The sequence below is a fragment of the Geotrypetes seraphini genome, chromosome 7 (genome assembly GCF_902459505.1).
Source record: "Geotrypetes seraphini chromosome 7, aGeoSer1.1, whole genome shotgun sequence".
Classification (NCBI taxonomy): domain Eukaryota; kingdom Metazoa; phylum Chordata; class Amphibia; order Gymnophiona; family Dermophiidae; genus Geotrypetes; species Geotrypetes seraphini.
In genome coordinates, this window is record NC_047090.1 from 123,060,559 (window position 1) to 123,087,799 (window position 27,241).

A 27,241-nucleotide genomic window follows, 5' to 3' on the forward strand; every position below is an offset into this window, starting at 1 on the left:
CCCATCATGGCGGGTAGGTCCGGGGCCGTTGGGTGCTCCCTGGAGGGCGACCTCGGTCTCGAGTATTCCCTCGGGGCACCCGACTTCGGCACTCGGGGCGGGGCCGAGGATGACCCGCCCGTCGTCGAGCAGCCCGAGGATGGCTTCTTCGCAGACCCTGGAGTCGAGGACGGAAGCGAGGACTTACCCTGGGCAGGCTTCGTCGAGGTAGCAGGCTTGGACGAAGTCGAAGCGCGCGGCGAGGTTGAGGGACCCGAGGCCGAGGTCAAGGCCGGGGCCGAAGCCGAGGCCGACGTCGAGGCCTTCCCCGCCACGGGGTCCACAGCGAAGAGCTCCGCCATTCGGGCACGGCGGCGGCGGAGCGCTCTAGACTGAAAAGTCAAGCACCTATCACAAGTGTCCGTAGGGTGCTCAGGGCCAAGACAAATCAAGCACCACCGGTGTGGATCGGTAATCGAGAGCAATCGATCACACCGGGAGCACTTTTTAAAGCCTGTCAAGGGACGGGACATGAAACCAAAAAAAGGCCCGGAACGAACGAGGTCCCACGGCCGCGGCTACCAGGAGCCCCCGGAGCCGAATGAAACAAAATGTTTTTTGTTTTTTTTTTGACGAAAAAACAACAAGACAACTAATAAAAACAACAAAACAAGCACAGCGACTGAGCGAATACACTCCGCCGCGGTGTCAGAAGGCAAATTGCTAAGAGCACGATTTCCACAGGGCTTCTGGCTCCGCGGAAAAAACTGAACTGAGGACCACGAGGTGGGGATGCGCCCTCTAGTGGGCAAGAAGGCATGCACATGCGTGGTGCAGTGTAGCAAACTTGAAACTTCAATCAAGTTTGCTTGAAAAGCTGTCCGCGCTGGGGCTCCGTAGATGACGTCACCCACCCACATGTGAGAATATCATGCCTGCTTGTCCTGGGATAAGCTTCCTTCCGTTGCCGACTTATGGAAGATAGGTCAGCGATGGAAGGAAGCTTACAACTTGCCTTAGTCCAGCCCTGCACAACATGTGGCCCAAAACGGATCTCACTGCCGATATGGCTCTCACTCTTCTCTCCTTTGAAGATCAGCTCAGGAGGCAAGATTTAGCCCGAGATCAGACGAATATTAAAGGGCATTTGAAGGCATCTGAGCAGATTGAGGAGAACATGTCCTATTTTTCCATGCCTAAAAATACCACCTTGTCTAGTGTAATCTCTGATCAGATCCTTAAGAGTGATGCAACTATGTATGCTGGACAGTCTCCTCCAGTAAACAGAGCTTTAAAGCCTGCAACCATACAGAACCAGATGGTCAAAGGGCTCCGAAGTGTAGTATTGCCAAGGGATCTGTCTCACAAGTTTCTGACACTGGCAGATGTAAGCACAGCACAAGAAAGAGACTTGTGGCATTCTGTGTAGAAAGCTGATGCATAATGAATTTACTATTACCCATGTAATAGTCCAAAGCAGTCTGCTGGACCAGACTACAGTACAGTGATATGGAGAATGTGGAAGAATAATTCAGTGTTCAAGATCAACATGATCTCCTCACAGAAGAAAGACGGAGAGAAAGAGAGAGGTCTAGACCAAAGGGGAAAGACAGGAGGCAGATACTGGAGAGGGGGGGGAGAAGGAAAGCAGATAGAGATGTCAGACCATGGGGTGGAGTGGGAAGGAAGGAAGGAAGGAAAGGAGACGAGAGAGATGCCAGAGCATAGGGGTGGAGACAAAAAATGGAGAGGGGTTGAAGCTGAAATAAATCATGTACAAAGGAGAGAAAGGGCACAGGATATAGAGTTTATTGAAGGGACATAGAAAGAGGGAAGATACCATATTGAACAGAGAGAGGGCAGACACTGGATGGAAAAGGCAGAAAGGGTGGACAGTGGATGCAAGGGGCAGAGATAGGGTGGACAGTAGATGGAAGGGGTAGAGAGAGGGTAGAGGCTGGGTGGAAGGGGCAAAGAGAGAGGACAGATGTTGCATGGAAGGGAGCGAGGACAAATGCTGAATAGAAAGAAGAGAGTGAAGAGAAGATGACTAAAGCAGAAACGACAAAAGGTAGAAAAAAAATATTTTTGTTGCTTTATGTAGAAACATAGAAACATGACGGCAGAAAAGGGCTATAGCCCATCAAGTCTGCCCACTCTACTGACCCACCCCATTAAGTCTGAGTACTAATGACCTAGTTCCTTAACTCGATTCTCGTAAGGATCCTACTAGGGCATCCCATTTATTCTTAAAGTCAATAACGCTGGTGGCCTTGATCACCTGCTCTGGAAGCTTGTTCCAGTGATCTACAACCCTTTCTGTGAAGAAATACTTCCTTATGTCACTATTGAATTTCCCTCCTCTGAGTTTGAATGGATGCCCCCTTGTGACCGAGGGTCCCTTGAGAAAGAAGATGTCTTTTTCCACCTCGACACGTCCCATGATGTATTTAAATGTCTCAATCATGTCCCCCCTCTCCCTGCGCTCCTCTAGAGTGTAGAGCTGCAATTTGTGTAGTCTTTCTTCGTACGAGAGACCCTTGAGCCCCGAGATCATCCTAGTGGCCATCCGCTGAACCGACTCAACTCTAAGCACGTCTTTACGGTAATGTGGCCTCCAGAATTGTACACAGTACTCCAGATGAGGTCTCACCATGGTTCTGTACAGCGGCATTATGAACCTGATTGAATTTTTTGATTGGGTGACCAGAGAGCTGGATCAAGGACATATGCTAGATGTAATTTACTTGGATTTCAGCAAAGCCTTTGATACAGTTCCTCATAGGAGGCTGTTGAACAAACTTGAAGGGCTGAAGTTAGGACCCAAAGTGGTGAACTGGGTCAGAAACTGGCTATCGGACAGACGCCAGAGGGTGGTGGTTAATGGAAGTCGCTCGAAGGAAGGAAAGGTGACTAGTGGAGTCCCTCAGGGTTCGGTGCTGGGGCCAATCCTGTTCAATATGTATGTAAGTGACATTGCTGAAGGGCTAGAAGGAAAAGTGTGCCTTTTTGCAGATGATACCAAGATTTGTAACAGAGTAGACACCGAAGAGGGAGTGGAAAATATGAAAAAGGATCTGCAAAAGTTAGAGGAATGGTCTAATGCCTGGCAACTAAAATTCAATGCAAAGAAATGCAGAGTAATGCATTTGGGGATTAATAATAGGAAGGAACCGTATATGCTGGGAGGAGAGAAGCTGATATGCACGGACGGAGAGAGGGACCTTGGGGTGATAGTGTCCGAAGATCTAAAGGCGAAAAAACAGTGTGATAAGGCAGTGGCTGCTGCCAGAAGGATTCTGGGCTGTATAAAGAGAGGCGTAGTCAGTAGAAGGAAGAAGGTGTTGATGCCCCTGTACAGGTCATTGGTGAGGCCCCACTTGGAGTATTGTGTTCAGTTTTGGAGACCGTATCTGGCGAAAGACGTAAGAAGACTTGAGGCGGTCCAGAGGAGGGCGACGAAAATGATAGGAGGCTTGCGCCAGAAGACGTATGAGGAGAGACTGGAAGACCTGAATATGTATACCCTAGAGGAAAGGAGAGACAGGGGAGATATGATTCAGACGTTCAAATACTTAAAGGGTATTAACGTAGAACAAAATCTTTTCCAGAGAAAGGAAAATGGTAAAACCAGAGGACATAATTTGAGGTTGAGGGGTGGTAGATTCAGGGGCAATGTTAGGAAATTCTACTTTACGGAGAGGGTGGTGGATGCCTGGAATGCGCTCCCGAGAGAGGTGGTGGAGAGTAAAACTGTGACTGAGTTCAAAGAAGCGTGGGATGAACACAGAGGATTTAGAATCAGAAAATAATATTAAATATTGAACTAGGCCAGTAACTGGGCAGACTTGCACGGTCTGTGTCTGTGTATGGCCGTTTGGTGGAGGATGGGCTGGGGAGGGCTTCAATGGCTGGGAGGGTGTAGATGGGCTGGAGTGGGTCTTGACGGAGATTTTGGCAGTTGGAACTCAGGCACAGTACCGGGTAGAGCTTTGGATTCTCGCCCAGAAATAGCTAAGAAGGAAAAAAAAAAAAAAAATTTAAATTGAATCAGGTTGGGCAGACTGGATGGACCATTCGGGTCTTTATCTGCCGTCATCTACTATGTTACTATGTTACTATGTTACTATGACTTCAGTTTTGCGGCTAACGAAGCTTCTGTTGATACATCCCATAAGTTGCCTTGCTTTGGATGAGGCCTTCTCTACTTGATTGGCGGCCTTCATGTCTGCACTGATGATTACTCCCAAGTCCCTTTCTTCTGAAGTCCTAGCTAGTGTTTCTCCATTTAAGGTGTAAGGTTTGCATGGATTTCTGCTACCGAGATGCATAACCTTACATTTCTTAGCGTTGAAGCCCAGCTGCCATGTCGAGGACCAGTTTTCCAACGTAAGCAGATCCTGCGTCATACTATCCTGTAGATTGCTTTCACTTACTATATTACATAGTTTGGCGTCATCAGCGAATAGAGTTACTTTACCCTGAAGCCCTTGGGTCAAGTCCCTTATGAATATGTTAAAAAGGAGTGGACCCAGGACCGAGCCCTGTGGCACTCCGCTGGTCACCTCCGATGTCTCAGAGAGGGTGCCGTTGACCACCACCCTCTGACGTCTTCCACTTAGCCAATCATTGACCCATGCAATTAGTGTCTCACCTAACCCCATCGATTTCATCTTGTTTAATAGTCTACGGTGTGGGACTCTGTCGAAAGCCTTACTGAAATCCAAGTACACTATGTCTAGAGACTCTCCCGAGTCTAGCTTTCCTGTTACCCAATCAAAGAAGCTGATAAGATTGGATTGGCATGACCTACCCTTAGTGAATCCATGTTGACTAGGATCCCTTAGATTCCCCTCATCCAAAATCGTATCTAATTTGCATTTAAGTAATGTTTCCATGAGTTTACACACTATTGATGTGAGACTCACTGGTCTGTAATTCACAGCCTCCGCTCTGCAACCCTTTTTGTGCAGAGGAACGACGTTAGCTGTCTTCCAGTCCAGGGGGACTCTTCCCATACTTAGGGAGAGATTGAAGAGCATGGTTAACGGTTCCGCCAGGACATCGCACAGCTCCCTGAGCACTCGTGGGTGCAATTCGTCTGGTCCCATGGCTTTGCTCACCTTGAGTCTTGACAGTTCGCTGTAAACATCAGCTGGTGAGAACCCAAAATTCTGAAATGGGTCTTCCTTGCTTGGCTTTGCTTCCAGCTGTGGCCCGTGTCCAGGTGCCTCGCAGGTAAAGACTGAGCAGAAGTAATCGTTCAGTAGTATTGTAACTGTATTGATTAAAATTTATCAATAGGAAATGGAAATAAGGCAATTTTGGGAGGGAATAAACCCCTTTCCTCCGGTCAGGACAGGATACCATAACAGCTGTATACTGTACTGTTTTGAAGAAAGATTTGGCCTCTGAAAGCTAATTGAAAAATGGATTAGTCCAATAAAATGGTATTTTCATATTTCTCATTATTTTATTTCTATTTGTTAATTTGTAAAGTGGTGACTTATGTAGAAGTTTTTTTTCAAATTTACATCTACTGTCTTTATATTTTGCACAGTATTAGGGGACATGTGTCATTGTTTCTGTGGTGTTGCATTGTATGCAGAGTCTGGTTTCTTGGTTCAGTTTAATTTTTGTCTACATATTTCTATTTTTAGTTTGTGATTATTCCATATTGGGCAAGGGTGTATCTGTGTTCTGTGTGTATGAAAAGGACATGGCTTTCTGTTAGCATCGACTACAGGATCAATTGACTGTAGGATCTGGTTTGTTTAGTTTTACAATGCGTGTGTTGGTGTTCTAGTGCTCACTGCAGTGTTTAAGATGCTGCCTTTTCCTAGGTGCACCCTTGTTGTGTGACTCATGGATTATTACTAAAAATATCTTTTTTTATATAGAGGAGGGGGTTGTTAAAAAAATGATTAGCACTGGCTGTCATATATACTAGGTACACCACTGGATTTAATGACTCTATTCTAACTTTACTGTTGACCTAGGTGTTGTCCCCCCCAACACACAGACAAACATTATAAAGAATTAAATTAAAGTTGTATTATCATCAAGTAGCTTTCAAATGACATTATAAGCAAATAAAAATAAAATATTTTTAATACATTGCTAATTATTACCTGCATCTTTACCTATAATGTTTTGCCCTAGCTCTTACTTTGCAGTATAGCAAAATAAAAAAGAAGCAGATAAAGATCAATCACACAGGTGCCCTTCAAGGCTCAGTAACACCTCTCCATAAATTATGTGGAAGAGGTCTGGAAGTAGGGATAGCATCTATTTCATATCCTCAGTGAGACCTCAGGAAGGAACCTAGTGATCAAAACATTATTAGAGGTGTTGTACAGCAATTTCTTGTATGACTGGATGAGCTATATTTATCTTTTTTTTTTTAGTTGTTTAAATTCATGCAGAAATAAATGGTTAGATTGAACCTAATGACTTCATTAACGCATTTCCCTTTTTTAAACCTCTATACTATTTGAAAGAGGGTGAATATCTAATTATTCACTTCTAGAATTGGATACTTCTTAAATTTAGTAAAAATATTCTGGCCCAAGTATCAAACCTTAAAAAAGGAAGTCATATCGAGCATTGGAAAATAATAATAATTAACTAATAAAAATAGTATACATTTAATTTTCCCCACTACCAAATTTCCCCGCCCCACCCGGCTACTTTTTCATGCCACCCGGCTGGAAAAAATTTCTGGGGAGAACACTGATATACTGAATGGTTGGGCACCAAGACCATTTCACTAAATCATTGTAGTTTAACATGCATGTCTCACAACAGTGTAGGGGGAGAAAACCTTGTGGAGGATAAAGTAGTTCTCCAAAGGATTTTCAAGTTTGGCAGCTACAGAAAATTAAGCTCTATGGAAAGGATGCTGCTGAACATAAATTCTTAATGTTTCTGTTGTTTTGGAGTAGACCTTAAAAATTTATGTTCAGCAGCATCCTTACCATGGACTTCATTTCTCTGTAGTTGGCAAACTTAAAAACTCTTTTGAAAACCTGAAAGTTTGTTGCAGCAAGCACTTAAAGAAACATACAAGAAACAGATGTGTAGAATGACCCATTCACTATCATTACAGTATCAATTTCAGCAGTCATAGCACTGGGATGCAAGGCTGACTTTAAGGGAGAGCACTCAGGGGCCTGCCATTCTCTTCCATCCCAACCTAACTTCTCCATCTTGAGCTCAAGCAAACCAAATGTGATGCATGGCAAATAAAAACTCAACCAACCCCCTTTTATGGTTGTGAGAGAACACACAATCCATTCCAGAGCCAGCCCTTTAAGAATAGCAGTGTGGCCTACTGAAACAGCCTGTGACTGAACTCTCATCATTGCTTTTTCAACCCACAATACCCTCTGGAAGTTCCACAGATATATTGCACACAAAAAATAAAGATAATTCTTTTCAAATCATTTTACGTTCTACCTCACAAGGATCAAGAGACATTTTTGGCCCCCTCCCTAATTCTTTATTAATTTCTTTTTTTTTTTTTTAAAACTTCTTTATTCATTTTTCCATCAATCAACAAGTTTACAATTTTATACAATATATTATACACAATCACTTGTACATTCTTACTCATATATCTTATCAAGTTGTAAAATATCCCACCCCATCCCCTCCCACTTCTATATTTCAATCATTATCATATTCTAACTCTTTCATTATATATTCAATCAATCTTGTAAAGGTGCCAAATCATTTGAATATTCCATTAATGGCCCCCATATCTTTTTAAAATTCTTATAATTCCCATTCTGTAATGCAATAGCTTTTTCCATTCTATATATATAACACACTGTATTCCACCAAAACGTAAATTCAGACTTGTATAATCTTTCCAGTTCCTAGTTATGTGCTGGATGGCAACTCCTGTTAATATTAATAATAATTTATTATTAGATCCTGAAATTTGACTTTTATATCTCATTGAAGTGCCAAATAAAATTGTATCATAGGACAGGGCTACATGATTTTCTAATAGCAAATTAATTTGGGGCCAGATTGACTTCCAGAATACATTTATACAAGGACAGAAAAAAATTAAATGATCTAACGTCCCTGCTTCTTGCTTACAATGCCAACATCTATTAGATTTAGAATTATCTACTTTCTGTAAACGAACTGGGGTCCAAAACACTCTATGCAACAAAAACAACCATGTTTGTCTCATAGATGCCGACATTGTTGATTTTATTCTCCAAGACCAAATTCATGGCCATTGAGATTCCGAAATTTGGTGTTTTATCTCAATGCTCCAAATATCCCTCAACCGAGTAATTTCAATACTTACAATAAGTGTAACAATAAATACAACATTTTATGCTCAAATATCACAGTTAATATTCTTGTAATATCCATTTTAGAATTATATCCCCCTCCCCCCTAATTAATCACAATGTCCATACATAAAATATCTATTATCACCCCATATCAATTATTCAAAATGACATCCCCCCGCCTCCCCCCACCCGGATGTGCAAATTTAAAGGGGAAAACACTATTTAAACGTCACACTATTTTGCTAATGGCTCCCAAATCTCCTGAAACCTCTTAAAATTCCCTTTCTGAATGGCCAATGTCCATTCCATTTTATACATATGACACAGTGAATTCCACCAAAAACTATAGTTAAGCCTTTTCCAATTCTTCCAATTGCTTGTAATTTGTTGTATGGCGACTCCCGTCATTATTAACAAAAGCCTGTTGTTCTTAGATGATATTTGGCTTTTAGCCCTCATAATCATGCCAAATAATATAGTATCATAGGACAATGCCACTGGATTTTCCAACAAACAATTAATTTGGCCCCATATTGATTTCCAAAATGCCATAATAAAAGGACAGTAGAACAATAAATGATCTAATGTCCCTACTTCGAGATGACAATGCCAACATCTATTTGACTTAGAGCTATCCAACTTTTGTAAACAAACTGGGGTCCAGAATGCTCTGTGTAACAGAAAAAACCCATGTTTGTCTCATAGATGCTGACATTGTACATCTCATCCTCCGAGTTCAAATTCGTGGCCATTGAGACGCAGAAATTTGGTGCTTAATCTCAATACTCTAGATGTCCCTAAGACCAGTTTGTTTTCTTTTTTTTTTCCTAATCTTTATTATTTTCAAAACTTATGTAAGTGTAACCATAAATACTACATTTTATACATCAATAACACACACTTAATATTCCATTAATATCCATTACAGAATTAGTCCCCCCTCCCTCCTGAACAATCACAATGCAATCACATAAAATTTCTATAATAAACCCCAATATATCTAAATTTATTAGTCTAACAGACCCCCATCCTCCCCCCTCCCGGATGTGCATGACATAGGGAAAAACATTAAACATTACAGTATTTTGCTAATGGCTCCCAAATCTCCGTAAATTTCTTAAAATTCCCTTTCTGAATGGCTAATATGCTTTCCATTTTATACACATGACACAATGAATTCCATCAAAAACTATAATTAAGCCTCATCCAATTGCTCATAATTTGTTGGCAACTCCTGCCATTATTAATAAAAGCCTGTTATTTTTAGATGATATTTGACTTTTAGCTCTCATTAACATGCCAAAAAGCACAGTATCATAGGATAATGCCACTGGATTTTCTAACAAGCAATTTATTTGGCCCCATATTGATTTCCAAAAAGCCAAAATAAATGGACAGTAGAACAATAAATGATCTAAAGTCCCTGCTTCGAGATGACAATGCCAACATTTATTAGACTTAGAGCTGTCCAACTTTTGTAACCGAACAGTTTTTGGTTTCTTATTTGCAAATTCAGCTAACAATTTATACCATTGTGCGGCCTGGTGTCCCAGGAAATCCACCTGAAAACATATGAATTCCAAGCTATACTGATTATTTAAATTTTTCCATTCAGGGAACCCTGCCTGCTTCAGTTGCAACCATCTAAAACTTTATGATTTATCAAGACCAAATTTATGTTGCAAATCAAGCAGTTTACCATTAGATATGACATCATCTAGAATTCTTATACCTGCCATCACCCAATGCTTCCAGATGACCTTAAATCCGCCAATTTGAATCTTGGAGTTAAGCCATATAGTTTGATTTGTTGATTTATGTATTGGATTAGGTGTTGAATTATTCACAATTCTTAAGGTTTTCCATGTATCAACTAATATTCTGTTTTCTTTATATATCCTAGGCATTTTGATACTAAGAACATGGTTTAATCTCAGAGGAAAAATGAGTCGCCATTCCAACCACAACCAATCTGGAATATTTTCGATGGGCTCTGGGAGGACCCAATACATACCTTGGCGCATAATATAGGCTTGATGATACCTATAAATTTTTGGAAAATTTACTCCCCCCTCCGTAATTGACTTTTGTAAAGATACTAAAGCAATTCTAGCAATTTTACCTAGCCAAATAAATTTTATAAGAATACTATTTAACTTTTTGTAAAAAGACCCTGAAAAAATACTGGTATCATACCCATTTGATAACAAACCACAGGCAAAATCATCATTTTAATAGTTTGGACTCTCCCCCACCAGGAAATATGTAAAGGATTCCATTGCTCACACATTTCTGTTACCTTCTTTAATAAAAGTTTTTCATTCACTTTCATTGTTTCTTCCAGTGTATTTTTAATCTAAATGCCTAAATATTTTATTCTATCCTCTTTCCATAGAAAGGGAAATGAGTCAAACAAACCTTTTGTACAATGTACATTAAGTGGAAGAACTTCTGATTTACTCCAATTTATTTTATATCCTTAAAACTTTCCAAATTTCTCTATTAATTCAAGTAAACATGGAATGGTTGTTTCAGGATTTCTCAAATGAAGCAGTATATCTTCTGCATAAGCAGAGACCTTATATTCCCTTTCTGAATAAGGAATACCCTGTAACCCCTTTGCTTGCTGAATAGCTAATAACAAGGGTTCTAATACAATATCAAAAAGCAAAGGAGATAAGGGATATTCCTGTCTAACCCCCCTCTGTAAATTAAAAATTATTCCAAAAATTATTATTAATATACAATCTAGCAACCGGGGAGCTATACAAGGATTGAATCATTTGTATAAAATCCATTCCATATACCAAACCATTCCATAGCTTGATACATGAAGGTCCATTCAACATGATCAAAGGCCTTCTCTGCATATAAGGAAACAGAAAAGGCCGGATCTTTCATGGCTTTTGTTAAATATAACATTTGAAAAGCCAATCTGTGTTATTAGAAGAATGTCTCTGAGCAACAAACCCTGTTTGGTGCATACCAATAATATGAGGGAGAGCCTTGGCTAAGCGTAACGCCAATGTCTTAGCTAAAAGTTTTTCATCAACATTTATTAAAGAAATAGGCCTGTAATTTGAAACCAATGTGGGATCTTTATTTGGCTTTGGCAAAACTATAGTTAATGATTCTGCCATAGAACCTGTAATGCAACCTTTATTGAATTGAGCCTGATATAAATTTAACAAATGTGGCAATAGGGTATTTTGAAATTCTTTATAAAACTACTGTAAAACCATCACCACCTAGAGCGGATTCTACTCTCAGGGACTTCAATGCCGTTTATAATTCATTTAATGATATAGGCTTATCTAAACTTCTTTTTATATGTTCAGGAATTTTGGGTCCTTCTAACAATTTTAAAAACTCTAAACCATCTTTTTTTTCTTTATCTGAATAAGGCTCACAAGAATAAAGAGTATTATAAAAATTTAGAAATTGTTTCAAAATAGGACTAATTTGAGAGTGGTTATTTCCTTTCTCATCTTTAATTGCAATTACTTTTGCCTTTTTTTTCTTTAAGATAATTTGCCAGTAATCTTCCAGCCTTATTTGAATTTCCATAATACAAAGCTTGTTGAGAAAATAAATCTTTCCTAATCAATTTAGAAGAAATCTCATTGTACTTACATTTAACTTTTAAAAGAGCTTGTAATGTAGAGTGTTCCCATTTTTCAATCAATTTCGATTCTAAAACCTTAATCTCTTTTTCAAGATTAGAATATTGTATTTTAACCTGTTTCCTAATATATGCTGATCATGAGATAATTTGCCCTCTCATGGTTGCCTTAAAAGCATCCCATAAAGTTTCCATAGAGATTTCTTCTATATTATTAAGTTGAAAATATTTGTTCATTTTTAATTGAAAATCTTCACAAAATTTCACAAGCAATGTATTATCAAATCTCCAAACTGATCTACTATACTCTTGATCTACAATTTTAAGTTCAACCCATATCCCTCCTTGATCAGATAAAATAATTGGATTTATAAAGGCTTGTGTTATCTGTTGAACCAGTTGGTGTGAAACAAAATAAGAACATAAGAACATAAGCGTTGCCTCTGCCGGGTCAGACCAGGGGTCCATCGTGCCTGGCAGTCCGCTCCCGCGGCGGCCCCCCAGGTCCATGACCTGAAAGTGTTCCCTACCTAACTTAAAATACCCATACCCTGTTCACTCAATGTCCTGTAAGGTAAATCTCTATCTGTACCCTGTTATCCCTTTCGCTTCCAGGAAGTCATCCAGTCCCTTTTTGAACCCCAGAATTGTACTCTGTCCTATCACCTCTCCGGGAAGCGCGTTCCAGGTGTCCACCACCCTCTGAGTGAAGAAGAACCTCCTTGCATTTGTTATGAATCTGTCTCCTCTCAGTTTTTCTGAATGACCTCTTGTTTTAGTTGTCCCTGCTAGTCTAAAAAATCTGTCCCTCTCCACCTTCTCTATGCCTTTCATGATTTTATAGGTTTCTATCATGTCCCCTCTCAGTCTCCGCTTCTCCAGGGTAAAGAGCCCCAGCCTGTCCAACCGTTCGGCATATGAAAGGTTCTCCATACCCTTTATCATCCTCGTTGCCCTCCTCTGGACCCTCTCGAGTATTGCCATGTCCTTCTTGAGGTATGGTGACCAGTATTGGACGCAGTATTCCAGATGTGGGCGCACCATTGCTCGATACAGTGGCAGGATAACTTCTTTTGTTCTGGTAGTGATACCTTTTTTGATAATGCCCAGCATTCTGTTCGCTTTTTTTGAGGCCGCTGCACATTGCGCCGCCTGCTTCATTGTGTTATCCACCAATACCCCCAGATCTTTTTCTTGGCTTCCTTCCCCGAGTACCCTCCCTCCCATCGTATAGCTGTACATGTAGTTCCCCTTCCCTATGTGCAAGACCTTACATTTCTCCACATTGAAGCTCATCTGCCATTTTTTTGCCCACTCACTCAGTTTGTTCAGGTCGCTCTGCAGTTCTTTGCATTCTTCAACAGTTCCGGCCCTGCTGGAGAGTTTTGTGTCATCCGCGAATTTGATAACTTCGCACTTTGTCCCCGTTTCTAGATCATTAATAAATATATTGAACAGCAATGGTCCCAGCACTGACCCTTGCGGAACACCACTTGTGACCCTATCTATCCTTGAAAAGAATTTATGTATATAAGAACAAAATGAAAATTCCCGCCCATCAAAATGAAGTATTCTCCATATATCTTTTAAATTACAAGACTGTACAAAATTACCTAATCCTAGTGATTTCATAATTTTACTAGGATTTTTATCCATCAAAGGATCCATAACGGCGTTAAAATCCCCGGCCACTACTAAGTTAGAAGCAGCCAGTTGTAAAACCAATTATTGTAGAGATTTGAAGAACTCAATTTGATTCGAATTAGGGGCATATACATTAAAAAGCACCATAGTAGTATTTCCCATGCTTATATCTACATGTAACCATCTTCCTAAAGGATGTGAAGCAACCAATTTAAATAATGCATTACACTTTCTATTCACTAAAATAGCTACTCCAGCCTTCTTTCCTACAGCAGGGGCATAAAAACAATGCTTTACCCAATCTCCCTCTAATTTTGTAGATTGTATAGCAGACAGATGTGTCTCTTGGATATAACAAATATCCGCATTATGTTGTTTTAAATATAATAATGTTTTTTTTCCCTTTTAATCGGATGGTTGAGGCCATTAACCAATTCCTAATCCACAACTGAACTTTTCCACCTATCCCATGACTCTTTAATTTTCTCAGGAGCCTCTCGTGAGGAACTTTATCAAAAGCTTTCTGAAAATCTAGATACACTATATCAACTGGCTTACCTTTATCCACATGTTTATGTACACCTTCAAAGAAATCAAGCAAATTTGTGAGGCAAGATCTCCCTCGGCTGAACCCATGCTGACTCATTTTGCTGGCACTGAAATAAGGCTTATCAGTCTGTAATTCAGACTACTGTGCAAAGTCTGGGCTTTATCATCAATTTTGAAAAGTCCAAACTTACTGCAGTGCGTACCCTAACTTTCATCTGCTGAAGAAATATGCTTGTCAAAATTCTTTTTTGTGCCGGCTTGAAGCAGCGTCACTGGTAAATTGTGAAACATAGCGAGTGCCATCGCAGTCTCAACTGTCAATGTGAAAAAAGCCAGTTTGGCGCTCCACAGAACTGAGCAGGGAAAAAACTGACAGCCGAGTTCTGTTAAGATCTTCTGTGTCTTTCTTTTATCTTTTTCTTTCTTTGTATATATAAACTTGAGATTTGACATACAGTGGAACCTTGGTTTACTAGCATAATTCGTTCCAGAAGCATGCTCGTAAACCAAATTGCTCGTATATCAAAGCAAGTTTCCCCATAGGAAGTAAGGGAAACTGCTTTGATTGGTTCCACCTCCTCCCCCCCCCCCACGAGGCTACCGGCGCTGCTCCATTCTCCCCCTCTTGAGGAATCTGATGCTGTTCCAAACCTCTCCCAAGCTTCCCCCCCCTGCGAACCGGCATCCCCCCCCGCTCGCGTTGCCCCCCATCCACCGCAATCCTACTTCCCCCCTCCCGAGCAGTCAATGACACCCTTTACCCGACTTGGCACCAGTGCCGGTGCCCGAAGATCCTCCCTCTTCTGGCGCGGCTGGGCAGTGCGTCGGAGATCCTCCTTCTTCTGGTCTGGGCTGGGCTGGACTGGTTTTGAGCATTTGCGCATGCTCAAAGCCTTCTGGTCTCACTCTCTCTGAGATTGAGAGCGAGACCAGAAGGCTTTGAGCATGCGCAAATGCTCAAAGCCAGTCCAGCCCAGCCCAGACCAGAAGAAAGAGGATCTCCGATGCACCGCCCAGCCGAGGCTGCGCCAGAAGAGAGAGGATCTTCGGGCACCGGCACTGGTGCCAAGTCAGGTAAAGGGTGTCATTGACTGCTCAGGGGGGGAAGTAGGGTCGCGGTGGAGGGGGGGGCAATGCAAGCGGGGGGGGATGCCGGATCGCTGGGGGGGGGCGCTCATACCTCGAGGCAAGCTCGGTTTATGAGGCACCAAGTTTGCGAATGTTTTGCTCGTCTTGCAAATCACTCGCAAACTGGTGCTCTCGTAAACCGAGGTACCACTGTATTTTCTTAAGTTATTTAAGTTGTTGACAAGAAAGAACTCTGCTGACACAAACCTCCGATGTTACTGGGTTTGTCTAATTTTATTTATTTATTTTTTTTTTAGAAATATCCTAAGGACAAGAAAACAAAGGCTTTCTGTTCTAAAAGTAGGATAAATATTAATTAGATAACTTTTTTGTTTTTTTCTGAAGAAAAAGGGAGAGCCGTGACTAAGTAGGAGCGGGTCAGAAAAAAACTGACAGGAGGAGAGGAGGGAGCTTGAGGACCAGGACTCCTGCTAGGGAGAGCGCTGACAGTTTAGGCTCAGTCAGAGACTTCACCATTAAGTGGGGCTGCATATCCCCTGCCTGTCTCCGGAGAAAACCCGCTTGTCCAGAATGACACACCTATTGCACTGGAAATTGCAGTTAAGAAAATTACTGAATATTCTGAAATTGGCCAAATTTTGCTTTTTTTACATGCAATTTTGCATTTTTGAATTAAGGATTCTACTTTTGCTCTGCAGCATGAAATAGGCACAAGTTATATGCCACAGTGAAGTGCATATCCATATGTATAAGTAGATCAAGAAAAAGAAATAAACCTGTTTAGATACCTCATATTCCCTGATGTGCCCTGAAAATATAATTTAGCCAGGATGCTAAACAAATTGGGAACTTTTAGAAATGGCCCATAAGACCACAAATATTTCATCAGCCAAGCCCATGTTACAACTGTCTAATCAGCACTATAAAACAAGATTCTCTTCTGTACTCACAAATTTGAGCCATAAGTTGAGATAGCGAGGGTCTCCATAATATCTCTTTTCTTCATGAAACACCTTAACAGCACGTTCTAATAGCAGTGAAAGATTGCTCTCCTTTCCACCCTGAGGGAACGTTTGCTCAGTCCAATTGATATACCTGGAAAAGTTAGGCAATGTAAGATACTTTAGAAAAAGCAAACTTTGGAAAAAAGTTACTAAGATTAGTACTGTCCATATGGCAATGCAGTGTTCTGAAATTGATTCTCAGATCAGTTCTTCTGTTCCCCCGTTGTCCAAGCCAGAGGGAATTAGATATGCTACAGATGAAGTCTCACAGCACATGGTAGAAAGAGTACCTGTCATTATGCAAGGGCAACTTCTAGTGGCTGACCTATAGGGATAGGGACTTTGCTTACCAGTACCAGTGTTATGTGTGTGGAAGAATACAAGGGGGAAAGAGCACACACCTGTCCCAGACATCCAATGGATCCTCTCCAGAGTAAAACCGAATTTCCAATTCAAATGCCCTGTAAGAGAATGGATTTAATGTACAAGTACACCTGAACTACAGTTAGAAAACACTTATCCTAAAACAGTCTGCATCAAGTCTGAGTTCTCCAAGGTGAACATTATGTTATTCTTCTATAACTGGGGCAGGCACCATCATGCTATGAAAATCCACTAGAATAAGAAAGCACCATTTTATTAGAACCAACAAACTTTCTACAGAACCACATTCTGTAATAAAGAGAAAAAAAATCAAATCAAATTGTACCACTCATTCTAGTGAACCTTTATAATAGAAGATCTATTACATAAAAGCTTCTCTCACTAACCACAGATTTTCCATAATACAAGTGGAAAAGCCACAAAAAAATTTTAAGAATTCTTCAATCTACAAATTAGTATAGATAATGTTATACATCAGCAATATTATGTTGCTTTTTTTAAATTCGGAGTAGAATGCAGAAACCCCACCCCTCCATTCTCATTAGTGGGAAAACCACCAATCTAGCTACAACAATAAAAAGAGATTATGTCTTTACCTTGATAATATCTTTTCTAGTAGATAGGCGAGTCATTCTAGACATATGGGTTATCTCCAAATGGCCGCAAGCCATCTGCAGAAGGAATCCACTCCAGATTTTTTCTCCAACTCTCCTCTACTTCACTGGGAGCTCTACTATCACCTGTAGTTAGTACCCAAGCACAAAAACCTCCATCAACAGTATGTGAAGTAGGGTCACTAATGGGAAGTTTTCAAAGAATCAACTGTTCTGCTTACCGGTAAATAAGAAACATCAAACAGCCAACAAAAGCATCAAAGGAGCTCAGGAAGTATCCCTGCATGCACTTTGAACATATAAACAGAATTCCTCAAGACCCAAAAAGGGCTGACTGGCATCCAAGAAACAAACTTGGACAAGCATAAACAGAAATGAGACAGTAGGCAGGCGCAGGAAGTACAGGCAGGAAGTACAGGCAGGCGCAGGAAGTACAGAGTCTAGAATCACCTATCTACTGGAAAAGATTATCAATGTAAGGACATAACCAGTGAAATAGGAGAGTCATTCTAGACATACAAAAGCAGTCCCAAAAATCTAGGGCAGGCTGACTGCGCCAACCCTCAAGACTGAGGACCCAAAGGCAGAGACCTGTATTGCCGCCACATCCACTCTGCAAAATATGGCAAACGTATGCAGAGTAGCTCAAGTAGCTGCTCTACAAATCCCCTCAAGGAAGATCACCCTAGTCTAGCCAAGGAATGTGGACTGATAAAATGGCCTTACAGACCAATCTGGAAATTGTGGCCATGGAAGTGGGAGCACCCCGCTTAAAAGAATGAGTCAGCACAAAAAGATGGTCAGAGGCCATGTGTGACCTCTAGATAGCACAGAACAATTCTGCAGACATCCAATTTCTGCAAAATACAGCCTTGTTTCTTAGAAACAGTAAGCTGAGTGATAGCTGCTAAGACCTGTCACTTCTATCTCTTCAATATTATCAAAATTTGCCCCTTCCTCTCTGAGCACACTACCTGGACCCTTGTCCAAGCTCTCGTAACCTCACGCTTAGATTACTGCAATCTACTCCTAACTGGTATCCCTCAGTGTCGCCTCTCCCCCTTGCAATCTCTGCAAAACTCTGCTGCGCGACTTATCTTCTACCAACCTCGCTCTGCTCATGTCACCCCTCTCCTTAAGTCACTTCACTGACTCCCTATATGCCATCGCATACAGTTCAAGATCTTATTGCTGACCTACAAGTGTGTTCATTCTGCTGCCCCTCAATCTCTCTCCTCGCTTCTCTCTCCTTCTACACCTCCCAGAGAACTCGGTTCCTCAGATAAATCACTCTTAACGTTACCCTTCTCCTCCACTGCCAATTTCAGACTTCATTCCTTTCATCTAGCTGCCCCCTATGCCTGGAATAAATTAGCCGGGTTTGCCCCTTGTTTTAAAGCAGACTGAAAACCCACCTTATTGATATAGCTTTAAATCCTTAAAGCTATTCTTCTACCCTCCAACCCAGCCTGCTGATTATCCGGTCCCCTTAACTGTATCCATGACATCCTGTTTAGATTGTAAGCTCTTTCGAGAAGGGACTGTTTTCTTAATCTTTGTGACTCTGTACAGCGCTGCGTGTGTCTGGTAGCGCTATAGAAATAGTTTAGTAGTAGTAGTAGTAGGTAAATGCACTTCCTGATTAACATGGAATGCCAACACCACCTTTGGCAGAAACGAAGGTACTGTGTGGAGAGATATCCCCATCTCCAAGATCCTCAGGAAAGGCTCTCTCCAAGACAGAGCCTGGAGTTCCAAGACACGTCTCAGTGAATTAATGGTGACCAGAAAAACTGCCTTTAGCATCAGGTTCAAGTGGCAAATGAGCTTTAACACAGAGAAATGCAAGGTTATCCATGTAGGGAAAAAGAACTCGATGTTCAGCTACAAAATGGGGGGATCACTGCAAGGGGTAAGTAATCTTGAAAGAGACCTGAGGGTGATGGTAGACACAACATTGACGGCGTCAGCACAATGCGCGACGGCCTCAAGGAAAGCAAACCAAATGTTGGGTATCATTAAGAAGGGTATCACGGCCAGGACGAAGGAAGTCATCATGCCACTGTATCGTGCAATGGTGCGCCCACATCTGGAGTACTGTGTCCAATACTGGTCACCATACCTCAAGAAGGACATGGTAGTACTTGAGGGAGTCCAGAGAAGAGCGACTAAACTGTAAAGGGTATGGAAAACTTCTCATATGCTGACAGGTTGAAAAAGCTGGGGCTATTCTCCCTGGAAAAGCGGAGACTTAGAGGAGACATGATAGAAACCTTCAAAATCCTGAAGGGCATAGAAAAGGTAGACAGGGACAGATTCTTCACACTGTGGGGAACCACAAGTACAAGGGGGCACTCGGAGAAATTAAAAGGGGGCAGGTTTAGAACAAATGCTAGGAAGTTCTTTTTTACCCAGACAGTGGTGGACACATGGAACGCGCTTCCGGAGGCCGTAATAGGCCAGAGCATATTACAGGGCTTCAAAGAAGGTTTGGATAGGTTCCTAGAGGATAAAGGGATTGAGGGGTACAGATAGGAGTTGAGGTAGGTTATAGGAATAGTCAGGGACCACTGCACAGGTGATAGGCCTGAAGGGCCGCCGCGGGAGCGGACCACTGGGCGGGATGGACCTCTGGTCTGACCCAGCGGATGCAAATTCTTATGTTTCTAAGAGAGAAGTGTCTTTCAGAGGCTCAAACGGAGCCTTAGTGAGGTCAGACAAAAAGCACAGTTACTTACCGTAACAGGTGTTATCCAGGGACAGCAGGCATATATTCTCACATGTGGGTGACGTCATCTACGGAGCCCCGATGCGGAAGCATTTTCAAGCAAACTTGATTGAAGATTTAAGTTTGCTCTGCTGCTCCACGCATGCGTGCCTTCCTGCTCCACTAGGGGGTGCATCCCCTCGTGGTCTCCAGTTCACTTAACTAGCCAAGAAGCCAACCTCGGGGAGGTGGGCGGGTTGTGAGAATATATGCCTGCTGTCCCTGGATAACACCTGTTACGGTAAGTAACTGTGCTTTATCCCAGGACAAGCAGGCAGGATATTCTCACATGTGGGTGACCTCCAAGCTTACTGAAGAGGGATGGAGGGAAGTTGGCAATTTAAGCAAATAGATTTCGCAATACCGATTGGCCGAACCGGCCATCGCTTCTGGACAGAGAGTCCAGACAGTAGTGGGAGGTGAAGGTATGAACCGAAGACCACGTGGCAGCCTTGCAGATTTCCTCGATAGGTGTGGACCTGAGGAACGCTACGGAGGCTGCCATCGCTCGGACTTTGTGTCCCGTTACTCGACCATGCAGCGCGAGACCAGCCTGAGCGTAGCAAAAGGAGATGCAATCGGCCAACCAGTTGGACAAGGTGCGTTTGGAAACTGGGTGGCCTAACCGGTTTGGGTCGAAGGACAGAAACAGTTGTTGGACTTTCCGGTGTGGCTGAGTGCGTTGGAGGTAAAAGGCCAACGCTCTTTTGCAGTCGAGAGTGTGGAGCGCCACTTCTCCGGGGTGAGAGTGGGGCTTGGGAAAAAACACGGGTAGGACGATGGACTGATTGAGATGGAAATCAGACACTACTTTAGGTAGGAACTTTGGATGGGTGCGGAGTACCACCTTGTCGTGATGGAATACCGTGATGGGTGGGTCCGCTACCAGCGCTTGTAGCTCACTAACCCGCCGTGCGGACGTGAGCGCGAGTAAGAAAATTACCTTCCAAGTGAGGAATTTTGGATGGCATTTGTCTAGTGGCTCAAATGGAGGTTTCATTAGTTGAGCCAGAACCACGTTGAGGTCCCAAACCACCGGGGGAGGTTTGAGAGGGGGGTGGACGTTCAGCAGACCCTTCATGAAGCGAGTGACTAAGGGATGGAGCGAGAGGGCTTTCCCTTCCAGGGGCTGATGAAAGGCCGCAATCGCACTGAGGTGTACTCGAATGGAGTTGGTCTTTAGGCCGGAATGAGATAGTTGAAGTAGATAGTCAAGGACCAGGGGGACGGGGACCGACACCGGGTCCTGGCTGTGGGAGGAGCACCAGGTTGAGAATCTGGTCCACTTTTGGGAGTAGCAGGTTCTCGTCGAGGTTTTTCTAGAGGCCTCCAATATCTCCTTGACTGATTGAGACACGGGGAGAGCAGTCAGGGGGAGAGAAACCAAGCATTCAGATGAAGAGACTGAAGATTGGGATGTAACAGTGAACCCTGACCCTGTGACAGTAGAGAGGGAAACAGAGGCAGAGGCAGTGGATCTCTGACACTGAGTTGAAGTAGTAGGGAAAACCACGGCTGGCGTGGCCAGCGAGGGGCAATCAGGATCAGGGTGGCTTGTACTGTTTTCAGGTGGACAAGCGTCCGCAGTATCAGAGGAAACGGCGGGAACGCGTACAGGAACCTTCCCTCCCAGTCGAGGAGGAAGGCGTCGGCCTCGAGCCGGTCCGGGGAGTATATCCGGGAGCAGAAGAGAGGCAGCTTGTGATTGTGAGGGGACGCGAACAGGTCTATTTGAGGTGTCCCCCACCGTTCGAACACTCCTCGTAGGGTCTGGGAGTGTAGTGACCACTCGTGTGGCTGGAGGAGGCGGCTGAGTCTGTCCGCCAGGCAGTTTTGTTCTTCTTGTATGTACACCGCTCGAAGGAAGGTGTTGTTGGAGATTGCCCATTTCCAGAGGCGCAGGGCTTCCCGACAAAGGGACCAAGACCCTGTCCCCCCTTGTTTGTTTATGTAGTACATCGCTACCTGGTTGTCGGTTCGGATGAGAACCACTCGGTCGTGGAGCAGATGTTGGAAGGCTACAGCTGCGAGGTATATGGCCCGGAGTTCTAGCACGTTGATGTGGCAGCGACGGTCTTGTGCTGACCACATTCCTTGGGTGCGTAGGCCGTCCAGATGGGCTCCCCAAGCGTACTCCGACGAGTCCGTGGTGAGTACCTTGCTGTGGGGTGGGGTGAGGAACAGCAAACCTTTGGAAAGATTTGAAGAGTCGCCCCACCAGCGGAGCGATCGTTGCAATGAAGGAGTCACTGTCACGGAGCGGTCGATCGGGTCCCGGTCTTGACGCCATTGAGACGCCAGGGTCCATTGAGGGATTCTCAGATGGAGGCGGGCGAAGGGTGTGACATGGACGGTGGAGGCCATGTGGCCCAGGAGGGTCATCATCTGTCGAGCTGATACCGAGGTCAGCAGGGAGATCCTTCGGCTCAGACTTACTAACGCCTCCAGGCGCGGAGGGGGGAGGAAGGAACGGAGGCGAACCGTGTCCAGCGTGGCCCCGATGAACTGTAGGGACTGCGAGGGGCGTAGTTGAGATTTTGGGAAGTTTATTTCGAACCCCAGACTTTGTAGGTAGGTAATAGTCTGTTGGGTCGCTGAGATAACCCCTTCCCTGGACGGGGCTTTGATTAGCCAGTCGTCCAGGTAGGGGAATACCTGGAGGCCCTGGGAACGTAAGGTTGCTGCTACCACCACGAGGCACTTGGTGAAGACCCGAGGTGATGATGCTAGTCCGAAGGGGAGGACTCGGTATTGTAGGTGCCAGTCCCCTACCTGGAAACGCAAGAACTTGCGGTGAGCGGGGTGCACTGGGACATGTGTGTACGCCTCCTTGAGATCGAGGGAGCAGAGCCAGTCGCCCTCGTCGATCAGGGGGTAAAGTGTCGGTAGTGAGAGCATCCGAAACTTTTCCCGTACCAGGAATTTGTTGAGGCGTCTCAAGTCTAGTATTGGGCGTAGGTCTCCCGTTTTTTTCGGTACCAGGAAGTAACGGGAGTAGAAGCCCTTCCCCCGTTGGTCGGGGGGAACCTTCTCCACTGCTCTCAGGCGAAGCAGGTCTCGAGCTTCGGAGAGGAGTAGGGATAGCTGAGTCCGGTTGGGAGGGCAATTCCTTGGGGGGTTGTCCGGGGCAATGGCTCGAAAGTTGAGAGAGTACCCTGATGAGATCACGCCAAGGACCCATGCGTCCGACGTGACTTGTTCCCAGCGAGGGTAAAAGGCTTTGAGTCGACCCCCGATGGGAAGGAGGCCTGGGACTATGGCGGAGGGGGCCCGCCCCCTTCCGCATGCCCCGTCAAAAGGACAGGGATGGTTTGGTGGTCGCAGGCGGATGGGACTTGGGCATGGCCCTGTGGTGGGCTTGCGGACGCCTGGGTGGGGGCCGCGAGAAAGCAGGGGTGGACTTTTGTGGGTAGCGGAGCGGAGGGGCCCTATACGGCCTGGCCGCTGGCGGTTTGGGCTTTTGCCGGACAAGGGAGGCAAACGAGCGTTCATGTTCGGAGAGGCGTTTTGTAGCCGCCTCGATAGTGTCATCGAACAATTCCTTTCCCACGCAGGGGAGGTTAGCCAAACGGTCCTGTAAGTTGGGGTCCATGTCGACCAGGCGCAGCCAAGCTAGTCGGCGCATGGCGATAGCGAAGGCTGCTTCTCTGGAGGAGAGTTCGAAGCCATCGTAGGCCGCGTGGAATAGATGAAGTCGCAGGTTGGAGAGGGACTCTAAAAGCAGGCCGAACGTTCCTTGCCGGGGGGCCGGTAGGTCAGTCTCAAAGGCTCTCAATAGTCCAATGAGGTGTTTGAGGTAGGATGTGAAGGTGAAAGTGTAGCTTTGCACCCTAGAGGCCATCATTGCGTTTTGGTATAGTCTCCTGCCGAACTTGTCCAGGGTTCGGCCTTCTCGGCCTGGGGGGACCGCTGCTGAGACCCGGGACGGGTGAGCCTTTTTCAAGGAGGATTCTACTAGCAGCGATTGGTGGGAGAGCTGTGGTTGCTCGAATCCCGGGTAAGGTACTGTGCGGTACTTGGCCTCCATTTTGGAGGGTACGGCCGTGACCATGTAGGGGGTCTCCAGGTTCCTGAAGAAGGCCTGTTGAAGTACCGGGTTAGGTGGTAAGCGAAGGGACTCTCTGGGCAGTGATGGCATATCCAGCTCCGCCAGGTACTCCTTAGAGTATCTGGAGTCGGACTGGAGGTCTAAGTCCAATGCGTGGCCCATGTCTTGGACAAAGCGAGTGAAGGATGGGCGAGATGTCCCCGGGGCCCCGTGCGGGGTCGGGGAACGAGACCTTCGTCGGGTGGAGAAGGATAGGGAGGCTTCCCTCGAGTATCGAGGTTCATGCTCTGATCCGTGCTCCGAGACTGGGGAAGCACTGTGAGAGTGTTCCAGGGTTGTCGATCTTCGGCGTCTCGAGGGGCCCCTCGGAGACGATGCCGGAGTTAGGGGTACTGATCGATGTCGGATCGGTGACCTCGATCCGGACTCCCTCGGAGAATACGTCCGAGGGGGAGTTCGGAGGATGCGTGGGTTGGAGAGTGATAACTCAGCCACCCTTAGTGGTCCCGTACGAGGTGTGGGGAGAATGGCCTCGTAGAGTTGGTGAACCTCGGGCCTTCTTGGAGGTACGGCGGTTCGAGGTTTCTGTCGTTCTAGCCCGACGTTTTGCCCCTCGGCGGTCTGCGGAGGGGGAACGTCTCGGGCGCCTCGGCGAGGAGTCCGAGGAGGATGGGATGCGGCGAGGATTGCGCACCTTTCCTCGAGGTTGTTCGGTGCGAGGCTCAGGCTGGTCTGGCACATTCGAGGTCGAGGCCGATTGAAACTGGGCCATTGCAGAGGACAGCTCCGACGTGATCATCGCTCGGAGTAGGTCCTGGAAGACGGGCACGGACAGCATCGAAGGCATGTCCACTGCCTCGGTGCACTCCACCTGGGGCGACCTCGTATCAGAGTATTCCCGTGTGGTGGAGGCACGGCCCGAAGGCTTGGAGGGCTTAGTCGGGGCTGTAAGCATGGGGCTTCCGCCATGCGTCGACGTTGTCCCCGAGGCTGGCTTCTTCGCTGTTACAGAACCTGAAGAGGGAAGAGGGGACTTACCCGGGGCCGAGGCTTTCTGTTGTCCCGAGGACTTCGGGGTCGAGTCTCGAGGTGATGCCGAGGTATCAGGGGCCGAGGTCAAGGCCGGGGCCGACTTCGAGGCCGAGGTGGAGGGTTGGTCCGGAGTGAAGAGGTCCGCCATGCGGGCTTTTCTTCGGCGGAGGGCCCGGTTTTGGAAATTAGCGCACTGGGGGCAGGAGTCGGTTGGATGAGCCGCCCCCAGACAGAGGATGCACCGGCGATGCGGATCTGTGAGAGAAAGAAGCCGCTCGCACCGGGTGCACTTTTTAAAGCCGGTCAAAGGCCGGGACATTAAATCGAAAGTAGCCGCGGCTCGATTAGCCACGCGGCCACGGGGACCCGGAAGCCTCCGGGTCGTCGCAAACGAAGCAGGAATCAAGTAAAGAAGTAAAGAATTCGCGCACAGCGACTTAATCGAGAAAAAACAAGAAAAAATCGCGGTGCTAGAAGGCAGTTGGGGCAGAGCCTGAGAAACACGGCTTCTAGGCTCGCGGAAAATTTTGAACTGGAGACCACGAGGGGATGCACCCCCTAGTGGAGCAGGAAGGCACGCATGCGTGGAGCAGCAGAGCAAACTTAAATCTTCAATCAAGTTTGCTTGAAAATGCTTCCGCATCGGGGCTCCGTAGATGACGTCACCCACATGTGAGAATATCATGCCTGCTTGTCCTGGGATAAACAAGTTACCGTATTTTTCGCTCCATAAGATGCACTTTTTTTCCACCCAAGCCAGGGTAGAATCTCGGTGCGTCTTATGAAGTGAAGGTACAAATTTTGTTACCCACCCTCCCCATACCATTGTAAAACCCGCCCACTGCTGCACCTCCTTTTTAAACCCACCCGCCCGCCACCACCGCACCACCTTTCTAAACCCACTTGCCTGTTGCCGCCGCACCACCTTTTGTTTTAATCCCCACCAGTCCGTCCGTCTTCCGTCGCCGTTCCCCCTTTTTTACCTGGTGGTCCAGCGTCCAGCCAGCTCTTCATTTCCCAGCCAGCAGCAAAACAAATTAGCAGCGCAACCGTCAGGAGCAAGCTTTACTCTCTCCCACTCGGCCCCACGCTGCTCTCTGAATGGCTGCTGTAGGTTCTCGCAGGACTCGCGAGAACTTACGGAAGCCATTCGGAAAGCAGCACGGGGCCGAGTGGGAGAGCGTAAAGCTTGTTTCTGATGGCCGTGTTGCTTTGTTTCGCCGCTGACCGGGAAAGGAGAAGCCCGGAACAGTGAAGGCTGCCAAGGCAGGCAGGAAGGGAGGGAGGTAGCGAAGCCGGCTGGAGCTGATGGCAGAGTTAAAAAAGGTACCGGGGGGAGAGGCTTGTCTGGCTGGCCTAGGGCTAGCTGGTTGGCCTGGAACTGGCTGGCTGGTTTGGGGCTGGGGAGCCTGGGGCTGGCGGGCTGGCCTGGGGCTGGTTGGTCGGTTTGGGGCTGGGGGGCTGCGGGATGGTTTGGGGCTGGCTGGTTGGCCTGGAGCTGGCTGGCTGGTCTGGGGCTGGCTGGCTGGCCTGGGGCTGTCTACCATTAGATGTACCCTGTACCCTGTCCTGGCCTACCACTATACCACCAGAGGGGGGACAGGGTACACCATTTGGTTCAGAATTTTTTTTTTCTTGGTTTTTCCTCCTCTAGAGGTGGGTGCATCTTATGGAGCGAAAAATACAGTAGGTCCCATGGAGGGGACAGTTTGATTGATGGTCTAGTGCGAAGAGCACCTTTCAAAATCTAGCCCTTTCCTATACTTCCATAAATCTTTAAAAACTTTTTTTATTTGCTAAACACTTCAAATATTAATCCTCTTGTAATTCTTGTTGTTTTCTTTTAGCATATCATTTAGGGGCTCGTCCATATAGTACTTTAAAGCAGAGGCAAGCGAACTTAAACTTTACGCTTGTTTCCATCGGTAGCCAGTGCAACTGCCGGTAGTAAGGTGTCTGTTACAAGTCAAGGAGATTCTGAACTCCTTCCTTGTATGAAAGAGACTTATGGTGGTCCAGATTGCTAAAAATCCAAGATGGCCACCACTAAGAAATTCACACCAAAATCGTGATATTTCTTACATTTAATTATTGTTAACCAAGTTGAGCTTCCTCTAGTTGATGATCCGGTATATAAAGCTAAGTTTTAGTTTAGTTTGGGCACAACGCAAGCGAAGAACTACAGTCCCAGGCT

At 45.4% G+C, this 27,241-nt stretch overlaps 1 protein-coding gene across 3 annotated transcripts in view; it reads right to left on the minus strand.

Moving 5' to 3' along the window:
• BUB1B (BUB1 mitotic checkpoint serine/threonine kinase B) overlaps positions 1–27,241 on the minus strand; it is a 287,868-nt gene that overhangs the window by 233,428 nt on the left and 27,199 nt on the right. For all 3 annotated transcript variants that reach the window (XM_033953065.1, XM_033953063.1, XM_033953064.1), the window contains exons 3-4: positions 16,604–16,663; positions 16,149–16,293 (exon numbers count right to left, since the gene is read on the minus strand). In XM_033953065.1, the coding sequence (XP_033808956.1) occupies positions 16,149–16,293; positions 16,604–16,663 (205 nt within the window). The remainder of the gene's footprint in view (positions 1–16,148; positions 16,294–16,603; positions 16,664–27,241) is intronic.